Source organism: Panthera onca, chromosome A3 (genome assembly GCF_046562875.1).
Source record: "Panthera onca isolate mPanOnc1 chromosome A3, mPanOnc1 haplotype 2, whole genome shotgun sequence".
NCBI lineage: Eukaryota > Metazoa > Chordata > Mammalia > Carnivora > Felidae > Panthera > Panthera onca.
In genome coordinates this window covers 24,360,048-24,383,468 of record NC_138341.1, presented here as the reverse complement: position 1 = coordinate 24,383,468, position 23,421 = coordinate 24,360,048, and the positions used below count along the sequence as shown (strand labels likewise).

The 23,421-nt window shown below is 41.2% G+C and overlaps 2 protein-coding genes across 4 annotated transcripts; one reads left to right on the top strand and one right to left on the bottom strand.

Annotated features, from left to right (window-relative positions):
• Positions 1-1,488: 1,488 nt before the first annotated feature.
• YPEL5 (yippee like 5) lies at positions 1,489-16,650 on the bottom strand. Of its 3 annotated transcripts, none has more exons than XM_060651852.3 (3): positions 16,539-16,650; positions 3,951-4,115; positions 1,489-2,429 (listed from the first exon to the last, which is right to left on the bottom strand). In XM_060651852.3, exons 2-3 carry the CDS (start codon positions 4,089-4,091, stop codon positions 2,205-2,207), a joined length of 366 nt encoding a protein of 121 aa, XP_060507835.1. In that variant the 5' UTR covers positions 4,092-4,115; positions 16,539-16,650; the 3' UTR covers positions 1,489-2,204. The 3 variants fall into 3 exon arrangements, with proteins under 3 accessions (XP_060507835.1, XP_060507845.1, XP_060507855.1); XM_060651862.3 differs by lacking the exon at positions 16,539-16,650 and adding an exon at positions 15,465-15,740; XM_060651872.2 differs by lacking the exon at positions 16,539-16,650 and adding an exon at positions 13,587-14,183.
• Positions 14,588-22,645, top strand: LOC144615962 (uncharacterized). Its single transcript, XM_081795122.1, has 3 exons — positions 14,588-14,620; positions 15,469-17,555; positions 22,272-22,645. Exons 1-2 carry the CDS (start codon positions 14,588-14,590, stop codon positions 16,594-16,596), a joined length of 1,161 nt encoding a protein of 386 aa, XP_081651248.1. The 3' UTR covers positions 16,597-17,555; positions 22,272-22,645.
• The last annotated feature ends 776 nt before the right edge of the window (positions 22,646-23,421 follow it).

Genomic DNA, 23,421 nt, shown 5'->3' with positions numbered 1-23,421 from the left:
AAGACCTTGTTGTTCATTGTGGTACCTGCCAGTCGCTTAAGTTAATGTAGTGATGGGTCATTTTATTTGTTCATATACAATAGTTCATCAGTGCCTGAGACAAAGTCATCTCACAGAAGTTAGTGCTGGTAAATTCAGTATCTCCTGGTGGAGATTAGGTAAAGTTGAGCCAGAATGTCACTTTATCACTGCTAATTGAAGAAAGCCACAGCTACTCAAAGGTATGACATATGTGTTCACGTTAAAACTAAGACAAGATGAGGAGTGCCAGGGTGGCTCAGTCTGTTAAGCATCCGACTTTGGCTCAGGTCATGATCTCGCAGTTTGTGAATCTGAGCCCTGCATCGGGCTCTGTGCTGACAGCTCAGAGCCTGGAGCCTGCTTCTGATTCTGTGTCTCCCTCTCTCTCCCTCTGCCCCTCCCCCAACTCAAGCTCTGTCTCTCTCAAAAATAAAAAGTTTTTTTTTTAAACTAAGACGATTACTAGAGAAGGCTCAGTGGAAAATAAGTAATATTGCACCAATGCAAGACAAAATATACTTTATTGTGACAGCAAATGCTCATAGTGCTGCAGATAAGGCAGGCTAGCGGGGATGTGCGTGTAATCCAAGGCCAGTATGGAAATGGATGGGAATGAAAGCTGGTTCTTAAAGCTTGATTTATTCCACGGTGAAGGAAAGATCATTTGTGTCCACTTCTCTCAAATGCAGTATTATACACCTACTTCATCAGAGACCTATGCCTCTAACCAAAAGCCCGAAGGCAAAAAAGAGAAACTTAATCTTAACTGTACTCAGAAGTCACTTCTAATACCAATGACAGAAAGATTTTGTTAATTGAGGCAAATATCCTTTCTAGACAAAGACCTAGAGATTGAGCACGCAAACATCCATTCACACATTTTAAATAATTAGCCAATTTTAATGTTATTTATTCCACCAGAAACAAATACTAGAATATCTAGAAATAGTTTGGATAAAGAAACATTTATATTTTAATACTTCATAATGTTGTAAATTTGGGGCTAAAATAACACCCTGAGTCACATTTGATCCCTTTCTGCTTGAAAGGACCAAGTACAGTTTAAATTTCAATAGTTGAACTTCTGAGGGTAGATCTGAGAAAATAATGCTAATGACAGATCTAGTGCTTTGATGAAACTATTAGGTTCTACAGACTTGTCAAAATCAACACAAAACTGAGGACAGGCTGAAAACACTTTGCAAAGCAGTAATTTTAGATAGGCTCCTTCATTTCTCCCCTTCTTTTAAAACAGATGCAGATGAAATGCTTTCTGCATGGATGCACAGACATTCCGTTGAACTCTTAACGCAGTACTAGGAGTTTAAACAGTATGCTTTAAACAAAGTAATCTCTACACACTCAATTTAGCTTAAGAGATGAAAAGAAACACTACCAGGAAAATTACTTATCAAATACTCTGCTCTTTTAAAAGGTGTTTTTAAAAGCAACACAGGACCAAAAACATCCAACTATCACTTTATTTATATTACTATGCTTAAGTTACATGGAAAAGACAACCAAGCAGTTCTGCCCCATTTCAGGAAAAGTTTCCAATCAACACCAATTACGTGGTGACAAATAACTAGGACTGGAGACATCTTTGGGTCAAGACTGACAAGGAAGGATGGGCTCTGGTGCTACGGTTCATCTCCAACAAGAATATGGCACAATGGCCAGCACAAGCCATACTAACACTGAACCTTTAGCGCTGGTCACAAATTCGGATCTCTTCCCTGAAGCTAGCAAATCAAGTGAAATAACTGGGTTTAAAAAAAATTTTTTTTAAATGAAGCCCAAATAAGTTTAAAAACCATGCTCTTGACACATTTTTCCTTTCAAAATTTACATACAACACACTTTTTCACTCTAATAGCCCAGATTTTTTTCCTCACATAGCCCATCACGTAGCTGCAGATAGACTATTCTGCCTCAAGATGTAAACACAGGGGAAAAAAAATTAACAGCATCTGCATAATATTCTCTCTACACACTGCTGCTGGATGGAAAATTGAAAATTAAAAAAAAAAAAAGAAAGAAAGAAAGGTTCCATCTTAGATTCTCACAACCTCTTGTTCCGCAGTTCATGAATCCGACCCTGATGCTAAGGTGACAGTGTATGTAAGTAGATTTTTGTTTTCAGTGAAGGAGACCTGGGAAGAGATGGAGTTAGCTCTTTTTCTTCAAGAGTTATCGGATGGTACATGCTCCTCAAAGCCCTCGCTCTCTCGCACTAGAGCGCGCTCCAGGATCACACGGCCTTCCTTATAGCGCTGGCTGTCTTCAGTGGCAAACTCATAGATCCATCCCAGTTTGCTATTGCAGTTCTTGCAGCTCACGTCTCGAACCATGTGGCGGCCAGTGAGCATGACCCGGTCTTGAACTTCACTGTACTGCAGGTTAACTACCTAAGAAACAGGGGAACACAAAATTGCAGAGCCATGTGAGTTGCTGGCCCAAAAAGCACACACTATTGTGGTTGATGCAATGACAGCAACTTGAGAAAAACAAACAGCAGTTGTTACTTTAGTCAAACCTACCATACCCTTCCCAAGGGCTATTTTTAGAAGCTGCTGGGAAAGGCAAATATCTGGAAATTGCACTGGACATCTAATGCAATCTTGAATTACTATACTATATACTAGTCCTAACCACATTATTCATATACACTAGTTACATTTCTGTGTTGCAGCGAAGAGTCCTCAACTTGGAGTTGTAAAATGTTGGTTGGGATCTAGCTGTCATCATTCACCATTCAACAAGGAGTTCAAATAAGGCTACCAATGTAAAAGAACCTAGTATGCAACTTGTATTCCATAAAAAAGGTTTGCCAAATCTGTTTCTGGAAATACATTTTATACACAAACCGAAAAAGACACACTAAGCCAACTATAGATCATACATGGCAATACACAGTTTTTAAGTGGATTCAAATAATCTGTGAAGAATTTCCAACGATTCTGACCATCCGAAAGTCCTCTACACTTTACTCTTCTGTAAATGGCCAGATAGTAAATATTTCTGGCTTTGAAGGCTATATGATCTTTGTTCTAACTATTTAGCTCTGCTGTTGTAGCACAAAAGCAGCCACAGGCAATACATAAATGAATGACTATGGCTGTGTTTCATTATTTACAAAAACAGGCAGCTGGCCTGCCATAGTGTACCAACTCCTGCTCCATCCCTAAAGAAAGATCAAGGGGAATACACTATCAATTCTTTGAGAGAAAAGCTTATTTCTAAGTGGAACAGAGGGGTGTCCACAGGGGAAGTTTAGTTGACCTTTTAAGAGCAGTACCTTAGACTAGTTCTGTCTCTTAGCCTAAAAGATTTGGAAATTCAACTCTGCTAGTACACATTAGAGATTTCCAGGAGACAGAATCGGCTCAACCAATTTTAAAGCCAGCCAGAAATTAGAGAAGTGGGCAGACTAGTCATTAATTAGTAAATCGGTAAACGCTCTTCCCCTTGGCATGCCATAAGCCACAACATAATCAGAAGGATGACTGGTGAGCATAAATTAGAGCAAGGGAAGTTGGTTAGATGATCTTCATTCAGTTGCACTGTCAAGCTATGAAAGCTTAATGCAGCTATCCCCACATAAGGACAAATCAGTAACATGGGTGTAGTGGCATTTCTATGTTCTTCCACAGTCCATGAAGTCACTACTAAATTCTTATACTGAATGTTTTCTAAAGCAATGGAGACTACTCTTCTTATTGTAACAGTCTTCAAACTTTCATGGTAAAAAACTCACATTCTAGTAATCCCTTCCTAAGGTCCCAAAGGTAAGCTAGTGGGCACTCATTTGAACATGCAGATTATAGCTCTCATTTCTGGTATCTCCAAACTCTGAGAGGTATTCTAGTACTGCTGTCAAATACATTCACTGAACCCACTTAGGAAATGGAACTGGTCTTCCCACCAACCTTGTTAAAAAGAAATGCTCTGCCAGTGGCGCCTGTGAACCGAGTAGAGATGAGTTCTGAGCGGTTGGTCAGGATTGTATCGCAGTTTGCACAAGAAAACAGACGGGTACCACCAATGTGATCAAGGAAAATTCTGCCCATTTTTATAGCTGAAGTTCTAAAAACCTAGGAGCAAATGGAAAAGCACAAGAAAGCATTATGATTAAAAAAAAAAACTGCTGGTATCTACTTGGTGGGAGTCATTTATACATACATATATATGAGAACCATTTATTCATACATACATAAATTATATATATAAATAAAATATCTACTTTGTAGTAGGACTCCTTTGCAGCACTCATTATGGGAAATAGTTGACTCTGTACTAAAGGATCCAAGGTTCATTCACTGAACAAATAAACAGGCAAACCAAGCTAAGAACCGTTTAGAAACAGTGAGCCAAGGAAGCAAACATGTTTAGGCGAGGCCAGAACAAGATCACTTCTCTCTTGGTTGGTATGAAAAGCACAGGAAAAAGTGGAGTATCAAAAACTGAATAATGAGAAGCACAGGCAGAGATGTCAGAAAGGCTTAGGCTAAGTGTTAAGTGTACATTCTGAGTATGTATAATTTGAGGAAAGACTTGTGGGGCATGAGTGGGATGATTCCAAGAGTAGAAAAAGGGGTGATCAGAAAACGAGAAGAGGGGAGTCTTGGTCCAGAGCATGGGGTGGCTCTGGTCATCAGGTACCTCTACAACCATGGAGGGGTGATGGCATTAACATTAGGTTGGAGTCTGTGGAGCACTAGGTGCTTATTTCAAAATTGTCACAATAACTCTGTGAGGTTATCACCCCCACTTCATAACTTATCCAAGGTTATTAAGTGATCAAAGGTTACACAGCTTTCAAGTACAGAAAACCATGACTGGAGTGCAGTTCACCCAACCTAAAGCCAAAATTCTTCCACTGCCCTGGCATATGGCTAGGAAAACAAGAACAGAGAAGAAGAGAAAGAGAAGCCATTATTACATAACTTATGTTTAAGAAATCACACTGATTCAATTTATCACAGAAGTGCTGAAACATTGGGGGGATGGGGGGGAAGCTTTGAATCCAAATTCCAAAACAAGAATAATCACACTTCAGGATTTCAAAAGTTAGAGAGTGAATATATGCAACTCCTTCAATTTACAGCAATTAATCCCCTTAAACGCTATTTTTTAAAGATCTAGATATAGTCAAGAATACACAACAGCTCTCATTAAAAAAAGAACTTATTCCCAGTGTGGCTTTCAGCTCCTGTGTTTTAAATATTTGTATTACATATATTTTAAATGGCATGCAGAGTTGCTATAGCTGCCACTATGAAAAATAATCTACAATTTATGTTTGTAGTAAGAATCCACTGTCATTTTAAATTTGGGGAAATTTCATTACAAATTAAAAATTCCATTCCTTCTTACATCTGTGAACTTCTTCCTTAGTTATTAGGTGGTCCTAAGGTCATCAGAAAAGTCATTATCACAAAGATCATTATGACTTCCATTAAATATTTTGATATGAAAGTTTAAGAAGAATGAAAAACAAATGGTAAATACAATTAAAATCTGTGGCTAGTGAAAGGAAAACCACTTCACTTTAAGCAAACATGCCAATGAATAAACCCTGGGTGAAAATGACACCACTTAAGAAATGGTATTTAACTTTTTGATTACATTTTTGCAAAATGACAACAGAAGGTAAAACTATCGTTTCAGCCTTTAAAATGATAGCTTTCCCTTTTCCAAAGACTTAAGAACACAGTATTTGTTACATAAAGGTCAGAGGTTGCAAATTTGAGGCCTGCAGGCCGAACTCGTTTGGTGGCATAGGGGACACAGCAATGAACAAGACAGGCAACCCTTTCCTTACAAAACATATGTCCACTGTGGACATGTTTAATGTGGCCCACACAGTTTATTAATAAAAAAATTTATTAATAAAAAACAGCTGGGTCACCATTTAAGACTTGAGAGATTTCTAACGATAGAGCCTGTATTTTTTTTTTTTTTTTTTAAACAATGGGGAGATTTGGCACATGGGGCACCTGTTCTCATAAGGCAACAATGACTAGAGTTGAGTGGTAGCTGCAACTCCCCTGAGGTCATTCTGTCTGCTCAATCACCACTCTGCATCACATAATTACTTCCCCTGTAAGACATCGGAGTGTATGACTCTTCACATAACCAAAGCATGCAACGGCTTGTGAGCAGGTGATCTGGGTCATGTTTCTTAATACCAGTCATCTACAGAAAGTAATCAACAGCAAGGTTTCCTGTCCTACGTCTTAAGACACAGTGCTGGGATTCTGTATTTCTCTGAAAACCAGTATTTGTGCAGTTCACCCCCCTGCTTGGGCTTCTGGGACTCACTACTTTAAGGCCAATTTTTCTCCAAACTTTTAAATATAATATTCATAGTGTAACTTATTTCAACCATAATACAGAAGTATCTAGATGTTTTTGAATTGGCCATGGCAGACACAATGCTGTTGTGGAAAATGTACTGGGCTTCAAAACAAACTCTGCCTATACCCTACATCATTCTATCTTTGATTCAAAATTACAATATAGCTTGACTATTTGCTACTGGCCTTTTATCCTAAATGGGGTAAAGAGATTTAATATGCTTTCTCTTCCCTGCTTCAAATTCAGTCTATTTTTTACTTTTACCCAAGTATTTTTACTGGATTCAATTATATGATTCATTACCAAAACCAAAAATATCTGTGCAGAGTCACTATTTCTAGTTGTGGTTTCCATTTATAGAGTACTATATATGTACACAAAACTGTAAAATGTAGTTCTTATTTGCCAAAAAAGCTAAGTTGGAATGACATGGAATCTAGCAAAAACCAGCAAAACATCATTTTCTGTCAAAAGTCTTTAGGAAGTAGAAAAACCTGTGCAGGGTGGGGTCATCAGGTTCTAGGTGTTAAGCCTTAGCTTTGCAGGGCTAGGAACAACCTACTACTGACTCACACTATCCAAATTCTCAAGAGGCTGGTATCAATCACAATGCCACTTTATTATTTAAGGAGGAAGGTCATTAAAAAGCTAAGACGTAACACCTGAGTCAGGCTTCTTGGGATCTGGGGAATATATTAAACTCTGCCTTACACCTAGTAATTAGTGTCTACACTGCATGGGACACTGCACTTGGTACTTTACATACCACATTTAATCTTGACTTTTCTTAACTAGGAATTTGTCACCCTCCTAGGTAGAGGAAGAAATAAAGTCCTGACACTGGCCAAGCTGGGGCCTGAATGAAACCTTGCCCCAGTTCTTTTGACTCTTTATTCTCTAGTGACCACTGGGCTGCCAGATTCAGATTTACCATGTACCCTTCCTGCCTCCATGCTGATCCCTCCTAGATTTCCTTTCTTGGTTGGTGGCCAATTCAAATGACACACTCTCCTAAATGAGAAACCCTGGCAACTTCTTAGAAAAATTGCAAAACCAACAGTACTTCCTAAATCACTTTTGGAGGTCTTTCCTCCTTCCCCATCAATGTCTTAATTCAAATTCTCATCCCTTCTAAATAAACCTCTTGTGGCTAGGGACTGTGTTATTATCAAATGCAACACACATTCACGGGTGTCACTATACTTGCGCTAAACTTAATAGCACTACAAAAATAAGGTCAAAGGCATGTGCTTTAGCCATCTCTAAGAGCTCAAATAGACTACTCCTTCACAAACTTTGAAACTTTTTGTCTGACAGAATATAGCTAATTCTTTTAAGAACAACCCCCCCAGATTTTTAAAGGAATAAATTACACACCATAAAATCTAGCCACTGTAAGTTTACAACCGAATGATTTTTAGTAAATTTATAAAGTTATGCCACCACTGCATATCACCACAAACCAGCGTTAGAATATTTCTATCACCTCCCCCAAATTCCCACAAGCCCCTCTTCAATCACAGGCAATCACTGATCCATTTTCTGGTTTTATGTTCAAAATATTTCCCAGATATGCTAAGTCCCTTGCTTAAATTTAGAAGAGTCCCCAAAACCCTTCAGCCACATATTTAAAAAAAAAACCTTAAAACTGAGCTTTCATAGATGACTAACAATTTCTGTGTCAACTGTAGGGACACCTTATCGTATCTTAACTAGTAAAATGCACGCTTTGGTCTCTGTCAGTGTTGAAGTTCAAGTTTATAACCAAAACTAAGGTCAAATGCATCACAGCTAAAGCTTTAAGATGTGTTCTTTCTTTTTAACATTTCAAGCAAAACACAATTTTAATAAGTACTATTCCCCCAGATAATTTAATAAATAAGGTCTCTTTGGTACTCCTTTTCTTAGTTCCAGGTTATTAAAATCCTTAAAAGCTTGAAAGAACTACCAAACGTGGTTGTTTATTGGTAGGCTATTATCAGTTTAACTGAAGTTACTGGAAACTTGAGAAGCCAAGTTGAAAATACAAGTGAAATTCATAGATGATCTATACATCACATTTAGTAACTGTTTCAATTTCCTTCCCCTTGAAAATTTAGCTACTTAGAATTTCCATTTTCTATTTTAATAGGAGACCCTAGTGAAGCAATCACATTTTTAGAAACTATACCTTTTTAACAGAATTTTAAAAAATTTACACGATTTACAGAACTTGTAAGAGAAAAAAAGAAACGTTTTTTTCTCTTTGAAAAATCCATGAAAGACATCTCCAGGAATGGATTACAAGTGACTCTTGAACAAAATGGGGGAGAGGGGGATGGTTAGGGATGCCAACCCCTGCCCCCACCTTGCACAGTTGAAAATCTGCAAATAACCACAGACTCCCCCAAAAACTTAATAGCCTATTGTTGACCAGAAGCCTACGGACAACATAAACATAACATAAACCACAGCCAATAACATAAGCATCAAATAACACCTTTTCTATATTAGATGTATTACATACTGTATTCTTACAATAGAGAACATTAAGAAAACTATGAAAAAATACATCGACAGTATTTATTGAAAAAAATGGATGTATAAGCAGATTCATCAGTTTAAACTTGTGTTGCTCAAGGTCAACTATGTTAAAAATTAGACAATATGGGGGTGCCTGGGTGGCTCAGTTGCTTAAGTGCCCTACTCTGGATTTTGGCTCAGGTCATGACCTCACAGCTCCAAGCACAGAGCCTGCCTGGGATTCTCTCTCTCTCCCTGCTGCCCACACATACTCTAAAATAAATAAACTTAACGTGTTAGACAATATAGACTATGTAATTTCCTAGTTTGAGGCCAAGTCAATAAAATATCTTCCTAAAAATGGCTATTTTTAGGTCAGATTTAAGTTTTGTTTTTAGCAGTTTTAGGTTCACAGCAAAATAAGGCAAGATTTTTGTCTTTCAGAAATGTGTGAAAGGCAGGTTTTGTATGGATAGTTTTCAGCCCCTTTGGAGAAGTACCAAGGAGTGCAATTGCTGGATTGTATGGTAGGTTTAGTTTTGTAAGAAACCACTGTGTCTTCCATTTTATATTCCTACCAGCAAGGAATCAAAGTTCCTATTGCTCTACACATCCTTGCCAGCATTTGGTATTGTCAGGGTTCAGGGTTTTGACCATTTTAATAGGTGTGTATTGGTATCTCGTTGTTTTAATTTGCATTTCCCTAATGACATATGACATGGAGCAGCTTTTCATATGCTATTTGCCATTTTTCAATCAGGTTGTTTTCTTTTTGTTCAGTTTTTAACAGTTCTTGGTATGTTTTGGAGAAATCCTTTATCAGAAGTCTTTGGCAAATATTTGCTCCCAATCTGTGGCTTATCCTCTTACTCTCTTGACATCTTTTGCACAGAAGTTTTTAATTTTAATGAGTTCCAGGTAATCAATTATTTCTTTCATGGATCATGCCTTTGGTGTTGTATTTAAAAAGTCACTGCTATATGCAATACCATCTAGATTTTCTCCTATGTTATCTTCTATGAGTTTTATAGTTTTGCCTTTTACATTTAGGTTTGTGACTGATTGAGTTAATTTTTGTGAATGCGTGTACAGTCTGGGTCTAGATTTTTTTTTTTGCATGTGGAGGTCCGGTTGTTTTAGCACCATTTATTGAAAATACTATCTTTGCTCTGCTGTATTATTGCCTTTGCTGCTGTGTCAAATATCAGCTGATGATCTTTACGTGGATCTATTTCTGGGCTCTCTATTCTTTCCCACTGATCTATTTGTCCATTCTTTGGTCAATACCATACTGTCCTGATTACTGTAGCTTCATATTAAGTCTTAAAGTCAAGTAGTGTCAGTGTTCTGACTTTATTCTTTTCCTTCAATATTGTCTTGGCTAGTCTTTTGCCTCCTTATAGAAACTTTAGAATGCATTTGTTGATACTCACAAAGGAACTTGTTGGGATTGGGATTGCATTGACTCTAAAGTTGGGAAGAACTGGTATCTTGACAACATGGAGTCTCTCCATTTATTTCATTCTTTATTTCATTCATCAGAGTTTTGTATTTTCCCTCATACAGATCTTGTCACATTTTGTTAGATTTATACCTAAGTATTTATTTTGGGGTACTAAATACCATTGTTCTTAATTTCAAATTCCACTTGTTCACAGCACATTTCTATACATACATATATATAAATCAGTAACAAATATGGTGTCCTGTTGGTTAGTCTGGCTCATTGCTACATACTTTCCTTAAAAACAGGGGTCAGGCCCTCAGCTGCAGCAACTTCCTACTCGACACATCTCTGAAGGCAAGGGAAATAAATGCAAAAATGAACTACTGGGACCTCATTAAGATAAAAAGCTTCTGTACCGCAAAGGAAACCATCAACAAAACTAAAAGGCAACGGAATGGGAGAAGATATTTGCAAATGACTTATCAGAAAGGGTTAGTACCCAAAATCTATAAAGAACTTACCAAACTTAACACCCAAAAAACCCAAATAATCCAGTGAAGAAATGGGCAGAAGACATGAACAGACACTTCCAAAGAAGACATCCGGATGACCAACAGACACATGAGAAGATGCTCAACATCACTCATCATCAGGGAAATACAAATCAAAACCATACTGAGATACCACCTCACACAGGTCAGAGTGGCCAAAATCAACAACTCAGGAAACAGATGTTGGCAAGGATGTGGAGAAACGGGAGCCCTCTTGGCACTGTTGGTGGGAATGCAAACTGGTGTAGCTGCTCTGGAAGATAGTATGGAGGTTCCTCAAAAAATTAAAAAGAGAGCTACCCTATGACCCAACAATAGCACTACTAGGAATTATCCAAAGGATACAGGAGTGGTGATTCATAGGGACACATGTACCCCAATGTTTATAGCAACACCTTCAACAACAGCCAAGTCATGGAAAGAGCCCAAATGTCCACCAACTGATGAATGGATAAAGAACATGTGGTATGTGTGTATATATGTGTGTATACACACACACACACACACACACACACACACTGGAATACTACTTGGCAATGAGACAGAATGAAATTCTGCCATTTGCAAAAATGTGGATGGAACTGGAGGGTATTATGCTAAGTGAAATAAGTCAGTCAGAGAAAGACAGATACCCTATATCATTTAACTCATATGTGTAACTTGAGAAACTTAACAGAAGACCATGGGGAAAGAAGGGGAAAAAATAGTTTCAAACAGAGTGGGAGGGATGCAAACCCATACGAGACTCTTACATACAGAGAACTGAGGGTTGATGGGGGGTGGGGAGAGGGGAAAATGGGTGATGGGCATCGAGGAGAGCACTTGTCAGGATGAGCACTGGGTGTTGTATATAAGAGATGAATCACAGGAATCTACCCCCAAAACCAAGAGCACACTGTATACAACGTATGTCAGCTAACTTGACAATAAATTATACTAAAAAAATAGTAACAAAATATAAAACGTAAAAGAAAACAAAACAAAACAAAAAAAAAAACCCCAACCAAACAAACAAAAAACAGGGGTCAGGCAACTAAGGCCAGTGGGCAAAATTCAGCTCACCACTTGTTTTTATACCACCCACAAACTAAGGATGGTTTTCACATTTTAAATGGTAAGAAAAAAACAGAAAAATAATCAAAAGATTATTTTGTGACACATGAGAACTATGAAACATTCAAACTTTAATGTCCATAAATAAAGTTTTATTGGGACATAATCATGCACATTTGCTTATACTTGACAACTGTCTCACCTGAACAGCAGAATTTGAACAGTTATGGCTGAAACCTTATGGCTTGTAAAATTCACAATATTCACTATCTGGCCCCTGACAGAAGGTGTGCTGACCACTGTTAAAAACTCCTTCAGATGGCGAACAGGGTTTTTCACTTAGAAAGCAGATAGTCTTTTTTAATTAAAAAAAAAAAAAAAAAAGTAAACTTAGTTGCCACTCAGGGTTAAGGATCAACAGGAATACCAGACAAGATCAATTTTATCCTGCTCCCCTTTTCTTCAGATTTCTCTAGCTAAAATCTTTAACTTTCTATAATCAGATTAGCTCTAAAAAGATTACAAAAATAAATAATATATTCCTAGCTGCTGCCTTCCATTTCCAGGATTTAAATAACGTGGCCCAGATATTTGAATTCTGGAGTCAGACAGCCTGGGTTCACATCTCAGCTCTGCCCCTTGTAAGCTGTGTAAACTTTGGATAAGGTATCTTCTGCTTCTTCAGCTGTGAAACGGAGACAGCATTACCCATCTCTCAGTTGTGACAATTAAATGGAGAGAATACATTAGGAGAACAGTGCCTGGCACATCATAAATGTTAAACAAAGGTAAATGCAGTAAAACTAGCCCACCCCAACTTCCCCTTCCTATTAAAGAGGAGAAATCAAAACACAGACTATGAAACAAACAACTGGCTTCATCTCCTGTTCATCACTGCAAAGCTAAGTGATGAGGTGACAGAAATTAAAAGCAGAAGGAAAGTTAGAAACCTTGTGAAGCATCTCAAATTCTCAGTGTCACAGTTCCAGGTCTTAAAATAGGTACACGCCCTCCCTGTGGTTAATAATCCAGTTAGGATCCAACCCTGGCAGGCAGAATTCAGCAAAGAAAGCATTTTACTGTCCAACCCTAAAAACTCCAGAGAGAATAGTAAGCATTGATGTCTCTAAGGATCCACTGATGGGAAAACCCCCCATTCACAGATAAGATTCTTCCTCAGTAGAGAGATTAGTTTCTTAGGGCATTTCCACAGACCACAGACCACACAATACTGGGACTCCACCTATTGCTGGGCCAGTAAGAGGGGCTTTTCCAATGCCAGAAGGTGGTTGGCAAATACAAGGTACAAAGACTCTCTCCAGCAGGGAATGGTGTAGGAGCCCAGTACAGAAAGGGCTGAAGAAATCTGCCCTTTTAGAGGAGACTGCGTTTTGCAATAGTTCTGGTAAAATGAAAACATGCTGGAGCATGTTTATCTACTTTTCAGTCTCTCCCGTCTCCAAAACAAAGGAGCAAAATCTAAAGACTTTAAATAGTTGATTACTATAGTTAACATTTAATGCTGTTATCTCATCAACTATTTTCATACTGATTTGTGATGGAATTCTACTTAAAAACTACAAGGGAGAAAATACGTTAAATTCATAATGTATCATAAAATCAATTTACCAATTTTTGTACAAAATATTTACCAAGCCAAGGTTTCAGGGACAAAAGCAAGCTGTGTTTTCCTCTTGTTAATTCTCTTGCGATACCCGATCAGTTTTCTTTACTGTGTCAAATGATGTTCTAGTGGTGGAATCAGCTCTTCAACTGACAGTAACTTCACTATTTTGGTTCCCGTCCTTCAAATAATGCCTTTGTTGTTGTTGAATGTTTTCCAGGTTTACTATATTTCTATAATACGTATTTAGTCATCACTAGAAAATAGGAGTAGTCATGTAACTCAGTGAGTCAGCTAAACAATCTGAGTTGGTAATCTCCCCAAAACACCCACTGGCAAGACAAATTCAAGATCTCTCCTTTGTTGTGATGCAATACCGTGAGTCAAAAAAGCCTCTTATTGGATAGACTAGAGTATAAATTAACTGTCTGGTTTCCTAATTCAGGTGTCAAGTAGCAAGTTCATGTCATAGCTAAGGTTCAGTTCCTACATTACCCAGCCATTACTACACAGGATTACCAGAGAAACAGATGATTTCTACAGCCATTCAGGCTCTATAAAACCTAAAGTGATATTCTTGGTGCAAATATACTTAGGACTATGTTCATATCTCATGAATATATTTAGAACTAACTTTCACATCTCGTGAACATATTTAGGACTGTTAGGCCTGTATTGGAGGGTACTGTCTAATTTAACATCTTTTTAGACTTATTTTGGTTTTATTTCCCTTTGCTTTTTAATGGTTTCTAAACCTTTTTCTCTCTCCTACTACCTAAGTAGAACAAAAGGCAAGTAAGTCTAGGGAAAAGTCCTTGATAATCCAGAGACTATGTTTAGAAACCACATGTATGTTACCAACCTTACTTTTCTAAAAATCCAATTTCATTAGTTCCCCTGTACAGAATTAAATAGTTTACTTGAGCACATTTTATCATCTCCCTCTCTCATAGAGAAGATGGTTGCTAGAGATAAACTTCAAAAACAAGTCAACCAGTAGGCCTGCATTGGGCACTGAGCTGGGAGAGTATGATAAAGGTAGACATCGGTCTTTCCCAGGAAGTACATTCTACCTGGTGTTCCAGTACCTACCCAGAAAGATAATGGGAGATGGAAAATTCACTGTGTGCCAAATTCCACCAGCTCCACCTTCTCACTATTTGTAAATGGTCCAGGCCTATTTTTCCTTCTAGGCCTGGATGTCCCCCAAAGACTCCCGTTTTCCAGGTCGGGGCAATACCGGTCCAGTTCAAAATGCTTCCTACTTGACTCTTACCCATTTTTTTCACTGCCCCCGTTTTTCAACTTCTATAACACTTATTTCGTATTTGACTAACGTTTAAGTTTACATGGTTACTCAATTTCATTTGTTCATGACTTTTTACTAAGTTACAGGCTTCTAGAGAAAAGACCATGAGTTCTTGGTAATTTCCATCTTATCTAATACAGTACATATATGCCATAAACTTTCAGGAAGAGACTACACCTAGACACTTCACATCTGGCACAAATATTTACCCAGGAAACACTTCATGTATTTTGGTTCACCTGTGTGCGAATTCGGCTGCAACACTGTATGCGCGGCTACGCAAAGTGAGCTAATATCCTATTACCCCCCCCCCCCCCCCCGCCCCCAGTTACTTCACCAGCAAGGCTAATTTTCCAAAAACACAAGGTTAGCTAGCCTGAGGTTACTTCAGGTTTTCCATCTGTCAGAGAGACCTGGAATAAAAATCCTCAGATTACCAACAAGGCCCTGTAAACAGAAAAAGTTTAAAAATAAATGAGCGGTACACCTTCCCAGCCTCTCCCTTGAAGGGGGGGATTAATAAGAGTCAGGATTAAACAGATCTTTGTAGCAGTTCCGTTTTCCAACTCCCGCTGTTCATAATACTCATTGTCTTACCTAGCTGCCTAAAATAAAGGAGCTGCGAGAGCACGCCCACCCCCCAGCCGGCGGCGGGGGCGGAGGAGGGAACAGGGAGGAAGGGCGCGGCCCCCTCCGCCGGCAGCCTGCAACCGCGCGACCCGCCAGCCGCCTGCGGCCCCAGCTGGCCCCAGCTGATTGTGGGCACGTGACGCCGCGGGCCAATCGGGAGGGGCCGACCGAGCGAGGCGGCCTCCTCCCGCACCACAAACACGGGCCGGAAACAGCTGAGCGGGCGGCGGCGCGGGGTCCCGGCCGGCCCGCCGCAGCCCGGGACGCCCGACGGCTGCCCAACAGTCCCACCCCGCCCTCCGCCAGCCCGGCGGGGCCACACGCTCGTTCCTGGGGCCAGCCAGCGAGCTGCAGGGCAGGGTGGCCGGCAGTCACCCGGGGGGGCAGACACAAAGCCAACGAGGCCCCCCCGCCCGTGCCTAGTGCCGGGCAGCCGAGACAGCGGCCCTTTTTAAAGACGACCCCCGCCCGTCGCCCAGCAGAGCTCGGACTTCACTTCGACGCCGGGGGCGCGGCGAGGCTGCAGAAGAGCAGGCCTCCCGACGACCGCGGCGGCGCGGAACCCCGGCGCGCCCCCGACACTGCGGCGGGGACGCGGCCCGTGGGGGCGGGGCAGCCGGGGCGGGGGAGGTTGCCGGCCAAACTGCCCGCGGAAGGGCCTCCCAGGCTGCTCCGCAGATACTGGCCGGGCGAGAGACTGCGGCAGGAGGGCGCGGGCGCCGAGCGGAGGGGTCGCGGCTGCTGCGGGCGCGCCGGTCGCCCCGGCTGCGCGGCGGGGGCGGGCCGACGGCGGCCGCCGCGCCTGGGCCTCACAAAGAGGAAACAGCCCAGCCCGTCTACCCGCAGCCCCGGCGCCGGGACCCGCCCAGAGGGGTCGAAGGCGGCCGCGCTGGGACCCCAGAGGGAGCGCGGCGAGAAAGAGGCACTTCCTGCCAGGGTCCCCCGCCCCGGGCCGATTCCCGAGTGCTTCGAAGCCGTCGACCTGGAGGGCTCCTCAGCCTCCACCGGGCTCCGAGCCCGGCCCCCACCAACCGCACTCACCCCGAGCGGCTGTGAGATCCGCGGCCGCCGGCGGTTCTTCGCTCCACAACTGGGATGAAGCCCCTCGGCCACCCGAGTCTCCAGGTTTAGTCAGGCCCTGGCCTTGGCCCCGCCTCTCCCTGGTTGGGCCTCAGCGTCAATCACTCGGCGTAGCTCCGCCCCTCGAACAGTGGGCTCTCCCAGTTGGCCCAGAATGCCCTTCATTTCTAGGCCCCGCCCTCATTCCCGGCACCCTGCCCCTTCCGCTGGGCCCCGCCCCTTTTCTGGTTCACCCTCCCCCACTCCCTCTCCCCTCCGCGGCGCTGCCCACCCCTCCCAGAAGCCGCAGATCCTGAGCCAGCTCCCGGAGCTCGCCCCGCCCCTGACTCTACTCCTCGTACTCGTGCAGCCAATCAAAGAGGCTAACTCTGCCCCTTCTCGGGAAGAGGCCAATGTGAAGAGACTTAGGATCCACCTCCTTCCCAGCTGAGAGCACACAACACAGCATCCACGTGAGTCAGCTTCTTAAAGGAGAAGGCTCAGCTTTCTAATTGCGGCAGCTGTAGGACATCGCGCGTCATCGGCGTCACCAGGTGGTAGCTAAGGCCTAGCTTTTTGAGGCCCAGTAATGACAAATGAAAACAACAGGCTGTTTTTCTAGGCAAAGGAGGTACCTAGATAGTTAAAACGTACCGTGTAATTAATTTCCTTGAGACTGCTTACTCTAGTCACTCCTTATAGAGCGCCACCATTTACTTACAAACCCCGAACCCTTTGAATCCCAGCATATAGGAAATCCTGAAGAACATCTATGGAAAACGGCATTTTTCAAGTGTGCTCGACTTAATTTACAACTCTCTGAGTTTTCTGTTGGTAGTGGAAGTGATTTTCAAGAAGATGATAAAATTCAGAATCTTTTACATGGAGATTGTCTGCCTATGAAAGTCTGAGGTTTGTTGAAAAGGGTTGCTGTTCCTATAACCATCATGAACACTTGAGATAGAAGGCTTTGCGTCTCATTTCATTAGCATTTCCCAGGTAATTACATTATGATCTTTGCCTGATTTTGAGGATGAAGTATAAATATTTGATGATGCCTATTTCTCAGACAAAAAATAAAGGCTAACATTTGAGGTTAATCTGCAAGGTGTTTAAAGTCATCAGGGGCGCCTGGGTGGCTCAGTTGGTTGGGCGTCTGACTTTGTTCAGGTCATGATCTCACAGTCTGTGAGTTCGAGGCCGGCGTCGGGCTCTGTGCTGACAGCTCGGAGCCTGGAGCTTGCTTCAGATTCTGTGTCTCCCTCTCTCTCTGCTCCTCACCTGCTCACACTCTCTCTCTGTCTCTCAAAAATAAATAAACATTAAAAAAAAGCCATCTTTAGTGAGTAAGAGGTTTTGAAGCAAATACTAGCAATTTGACTTCTCATCAACCTCAAAAAAACCACAGGTATTTTCATGCAGTTCAGATAAAAACCTGATCATCAAGGGAAAACAAGCAGATAGGAAGTTTTTTTTCTTTTAAGTTTTATTTATTTATTTTGAGAGAGACAGAGACAGTACAAGTGGGGAAGGAGCAGAGAGAGAAGGAGAGAGAGAATCCCAAGCAGGTTCTGCACTGCTAGCACTGAGCCATGAAACTGTGAGACCATGACCTGAGCGGAAACCAAGGGGGTCCAATGCTTAACCAACTGAGCCACCAGGTGCCCAGAGATAAGGAAGTTTTAAACATTTTTAAGTTTTTTTCTCATTGTTTTGTTTTTACTTAACTTTAATTACAAAGTAACACATGTTCATTGTAGGAAGGTCATACAGCCTCATTTCCTAACAGAAACCTGTGTTCTCTGCTTACAGTTTCATGTACATCCTATTCTTCCTGAAACAAATGTATATGAAAGCATATTGCACCTCTTACTCCGTGCATCTAAAAGCCAGTGCAACTTTTATCTACAAATTTACTTTTGTCTATATCCACAGTTTTCCGTGGTATGACTTCACCATCTTTTATTAAGCATTTTTTTCCTACAGACATTCTTCAATCTTTTTCTATTAAATGTACTGCTGTAAGGAACATGTGTGTTCACTGATAACCTGTTTGTCAGGTATTTCTGAATATAATCATTTGAAATGGACATATAGTGTCTAAACCCACAGGAATGAGTTGTTCTTAAAAGTGAGCACTTTTGAGTGCCAGGTAAAACAGTAGAGAAGACTATTTATTTATTTAACAAATACATAGTGCTAACTGTTCTAGGTTCTCTCACATTAACGCAGTGAATTTTCATGAAAACTCTGAGTTCAATACTGTTATCCCCATTTTACAGATGAGTCGACTGAAGCACAGTGATTAACAAATGTGTCCAAGGTTGCCTGGTGGATATAAATTACAAATATTAAGCACAGCATTTAAAAGCTTGGAAGGGAATGATGAAAATCATATTTTAGAAAGATTAAATGATAGTCATATGCAGAGTTAAAGCCCAAATGTGAGGTAAGGAGGGCAGGTAGGAAAGGAACAGAAGTTGCAGGTTTGACTTTAACAGAAATGGCTGCACTGGACTGATTGATTGTTTATAGGTGGACTAAGAATTTTCCCAGATAAGCCAGAGATTTTCTAGGTGACTGATGGCCTCCTGTTGCCGGGTATAGGGCTGTTGGGAAGGTCAGTTTGGGGTGGAAGACGATGGATTCCCCCTGATGGTGGCACACCCATTAGAAATAAAGAATATACAGTTGAAGATAATGTAACAAATATGGAAGAGAAATGAAAAAAGGTAAGAGATTTTTAAAGATGGTCTTGTTGGGCTTTTGGTTACAGTTGTGTTATACCTTTTAGTTTAATTAAATTTTTTTTTTAACGTTTATTTATTTTTTAAGACAGAGACAGAGCATGAACAGGGGAGGGTCAGAGAGAGGGAGACACAGAATCTGAAACAGGCTCCAGGCTCTGAGCTGTCAGCACAGAGCCCGAGGCGGGGCTCGAACTCACGGACCGCGAAATCATGGCCTGAGCCGAAGTCGGACGCTTAACCGACTGAGCCACCCAGGCGTCCCCCTTTCAGTTTAATTAAATTTGGGACAAATTAGTACTTTATAATACTGAGACTTTCCCACTAAGAACATGGTTTGTTTATCCATTCTTTTATGTCTGTATAATTTCATGGTACAGCTACCATCCGTTTGGTTGTTCATATATCTTCTTAGGGCTCTATTTAGGTATTGTATATTTTCTGAGGATATTATGGGCTGAATTATGCCTCCCCATTCATATGTTGAAGTCCTAACCCCCAGGTATCTCAGAATGTGACTGTATTTTGAAATCCAGCCTTTAAAGAGGTGATTGAGTTAAAATGAGGTTGTTAGAGTAGGCCCTAAAACAATCTGACCGGTGTTTTTATAAAAGGAGATTAGGGATGTGAGCGCAATCTGGCTGTGACATTTGTCACCCCTTTGATCACCATGGTTGATTTGGCTGATCTGGCTGGCTAGGGAGGTGTCCCCTTCCTCCCTCACCACTGCATGTGCCTGTGTCCCTCTCTGAAGCTGCATACTTGATGGAAGAAGACGACCTTCCCTGTTAGAGAAGGACCATTCTTCAGTCAAGGGGAGACGAGTAGCTGCACTCCTCTGCTAGAACCTCCAAACAAGTTCTCCAGGTCCATTCGTAGGAGAATGTGGGGCAGTCAAGCTTCCACAACTCCAGACACCTCCAAATGAATTACAGCTTGTGGACGTTTGCCTTTCTTAAAAAAGACAGAGATTACTACATAAAAAGGGATACCAGGGATGTGTGTACATATAGAAAAGACCATGTGAGGACACAGAGAGAAGGCTACCTGCAAGCCACAGAATAAGGCCTCAGCAGAAACCAACCCTGCTGACACCTTGACTTTGGACTTCCAGGCTCCAGAAGGGTGAGAGATAAATTTCTGTTGTTCAGGCTACCCAGTCTGTGGTATTTTGTTGCATCAGCTGTAGGAAACTTAACAGAGGGGTTGCTGTGAATGGAACTTCTATTATATATTATAACTCTTCTTGGTTATTTATTTTGTAGGAAAAGTAATGATTTTGTAGTTTATTTTCCCAAATATTCTAGATTAGTCTGTCTTCAAATGATCATAATTTTGTCTACTTCTTTCCAATCATTTGCCTTTTATTTGTTTAAGTTTCTTTGAGCACATGTGTGAATATTTTGGTCAAAACTTCCTTTGGGGTACCTGGGTGGCTCAGTTGGTTAAGAATCTGACTTTTGGTTTCAGCTCAGGTCATGATCTTGTGGTTGGGGAGTTCAGGCCCGTGCTGGGCTCTGTGCTGACAGAGCCCTCGCCCTTTCTCTCCCTCTTTCTCTCTCTCTCTTTCACACACACACACAGTAAATAAATAAACTTAAAAAAAAAATCTTTTATTGCTCGTTTGTAAGTTTCCTTTTTTAAAAATAAAAAATGGGTGTGAAAATTTATCAAATACCTTCTTAGTGTCTATTAAGATAATCATGTTTTTCTCTTAGCCTATTTCATTATATGATATATTACAGTAACCCATCTCTAACATTAAACCAGCTTTGCATTTTGGGATAAAAACTTTTTTATCACTTGATATGTGCTAACTCTGACATTGTTCCAATACATAAAATCAGAAACATGAGCATATCAACAAACACCAACATACTCTGTGCATTATTCTGGTTGCTGACTATGCTTTCTGGCGGAAACTCTCTGATATGCCCCAAATAGGTAGTTCAGTATCACAGCTACAAACCTGGGGTCTGACTTTCAGAATGCCCTTCTGTTGGTGCTTCCATGGACCTCTCCTTTGCTCTGATTTTCCTTCTCTTGGTTTGAAGGACTCTTACACTGAAGCTGGGCCCTTGGAGATAAGACCACCTTTCAAGTGCAGGCTTCATGCCCAGCTCTAAGTCTCTCTGCCTCCTCACACTTCCCAAGACCTTGTAAATCTCTTTGCTGGAGAAACCCTGAAACACTTGGACCCCCACCCACCTCTGTTACTCTCTGCAGAAAATCATGCAGACAATTTAGAGTCAGATTAAGACTGCTGAAGATGAGCTACCTCAAAGTTTCTCAATCTCAATATTTCCTCCTCTGTTTTCTATTTTCTTGGCACTTTCTCCAGTTAGAAGAAAGACAATCTCAAAAAAAAAAAAAAAAAAAAAAAAAAAGGAGGAGGAGGAGGAAGAGGAGGAGAAAGACCATCTTTTTTCCTTTCCAAAGCCTGATGGACACCTATACCTGGAGAACAATTCTCGATCTTGAAACTCAGGCAATCTTTAAGAGAATCCACATCTTGTCTTAATAGTACAAACAACACATATTTCCTTTTTTCTTTTCTTTAAGTTTATTTTTATTTATTTTTGTTTGAGAGAGATAGAGCATGAGCGAGGGAGGGGCAGAGAGAGGGAAAGAGAGAATCCCAAGTAGGCTCTGTGTTGTCAGTGCAGAGGCTCAAACCCACGACTGTGAGATCATGACCTGAGCTGAAATCAAGAATCGGATGCTTTACTGACTGGGCCACCCAGGTGCCCACAACACGTATTTCCTTAGGCGTAGGGTTGTCACTCCCCTCTTGTGCCTGTTAATAGACCACAATCCCCCTGGCTCTTTCAACCGCTGCAAGTACTTACCATCTCTCTCTTGTTGGGACCCTACATACAAGTAATCTGCCCTCACATCCAACACCTAGGTTTAGCCCCAAGTAACCTCTTAAAATAACTTGTCTGTCATTTCCCTTGTTTTATATTAGCATCACCTTCATTCCTCCCACCCCCATCCTGTTGCCTGGAATGTGGATGCCGCCTGGACCACAGGACCAGGACTTTGCCCTAAGGATGGAGGAGCAGACGGCTGGAAGGAACGTGGACCCCAAACACTGCATAGAGTAGAGCTGCCATACTAGCCTGGGACTGCATGATTTGGGTTTTGTTTTGTTTTGTTTTGTTTTGTTTTGTTTTGGTGAGGGGAGGGGAGGGACACTGCATGTTTTTTACTTTAACCTGAATTTATGAGAACTTTGGGTAATTTAAACAGACCAGCTCCTTTAGGCAGAAACATATATGTAAGTGCAGTCACAACTTGGTAGTTAAAATATCAATGTTAATTAAAATATTAATAACTTTCTCTTGAGTTGCAGCCCTGCCACTTTACTAAAAGCTGTCTCAAAAGTCATTGTTCATAAAATTCAGCTACATCTTTTTGGACTGCACAGATTCTATGTGGTATTTGAAATCATCAACCAAACATTCAGTCTTCCAACTTTTTATTCTCCTGGCTTTGGCAGTAGAGTAGTTACTTGTGGTAGACGGAATGATGGCTGCCCCCCTCCCCACCCTACCATCCTCCACAATGGCTATGTCCTCACCTCCAGAACTGGTGAATGTGTTACATGACAAAAGGAATTTTGCTGGTGGGTTAGTTTAAGGATCCTTAAATGGGGAGATTATTCTGGACCATCCAGGTGAAGCAATGTCATCACAGGGTCTTCATAAAAGAGAGGTAGGATGGCCAATAAGCATATGAAGATGTTCAATGTCACTAACCATTAGAGAAATGCAAAGCAAAGCCATAGTGAGAAATCAGTTCATACCCTTCAGGATCATTACCATCAAACAAAACAAAACAAAGATGTTGGCAAGTACTTGGACAAATTGGAGCCCTGTACATTGCTGGCAGAAATGTAAACTGGTACAGCTGCTATGGTAAACAGTATGGCAGGTCCTAAAATGTTAAAAATAGAATTACTGTATGATACAACTCCACCTCTCGGTATATACCCCAAAAGAATGGAAAGCAGGGTCTCAAAGACATACTTGTTCACCCACGTTCATAGCAGCATTATCCACAATAGTGCAATACAATGACTTATAAGAAATATGTATGTGGTCATTCGGCCTGCT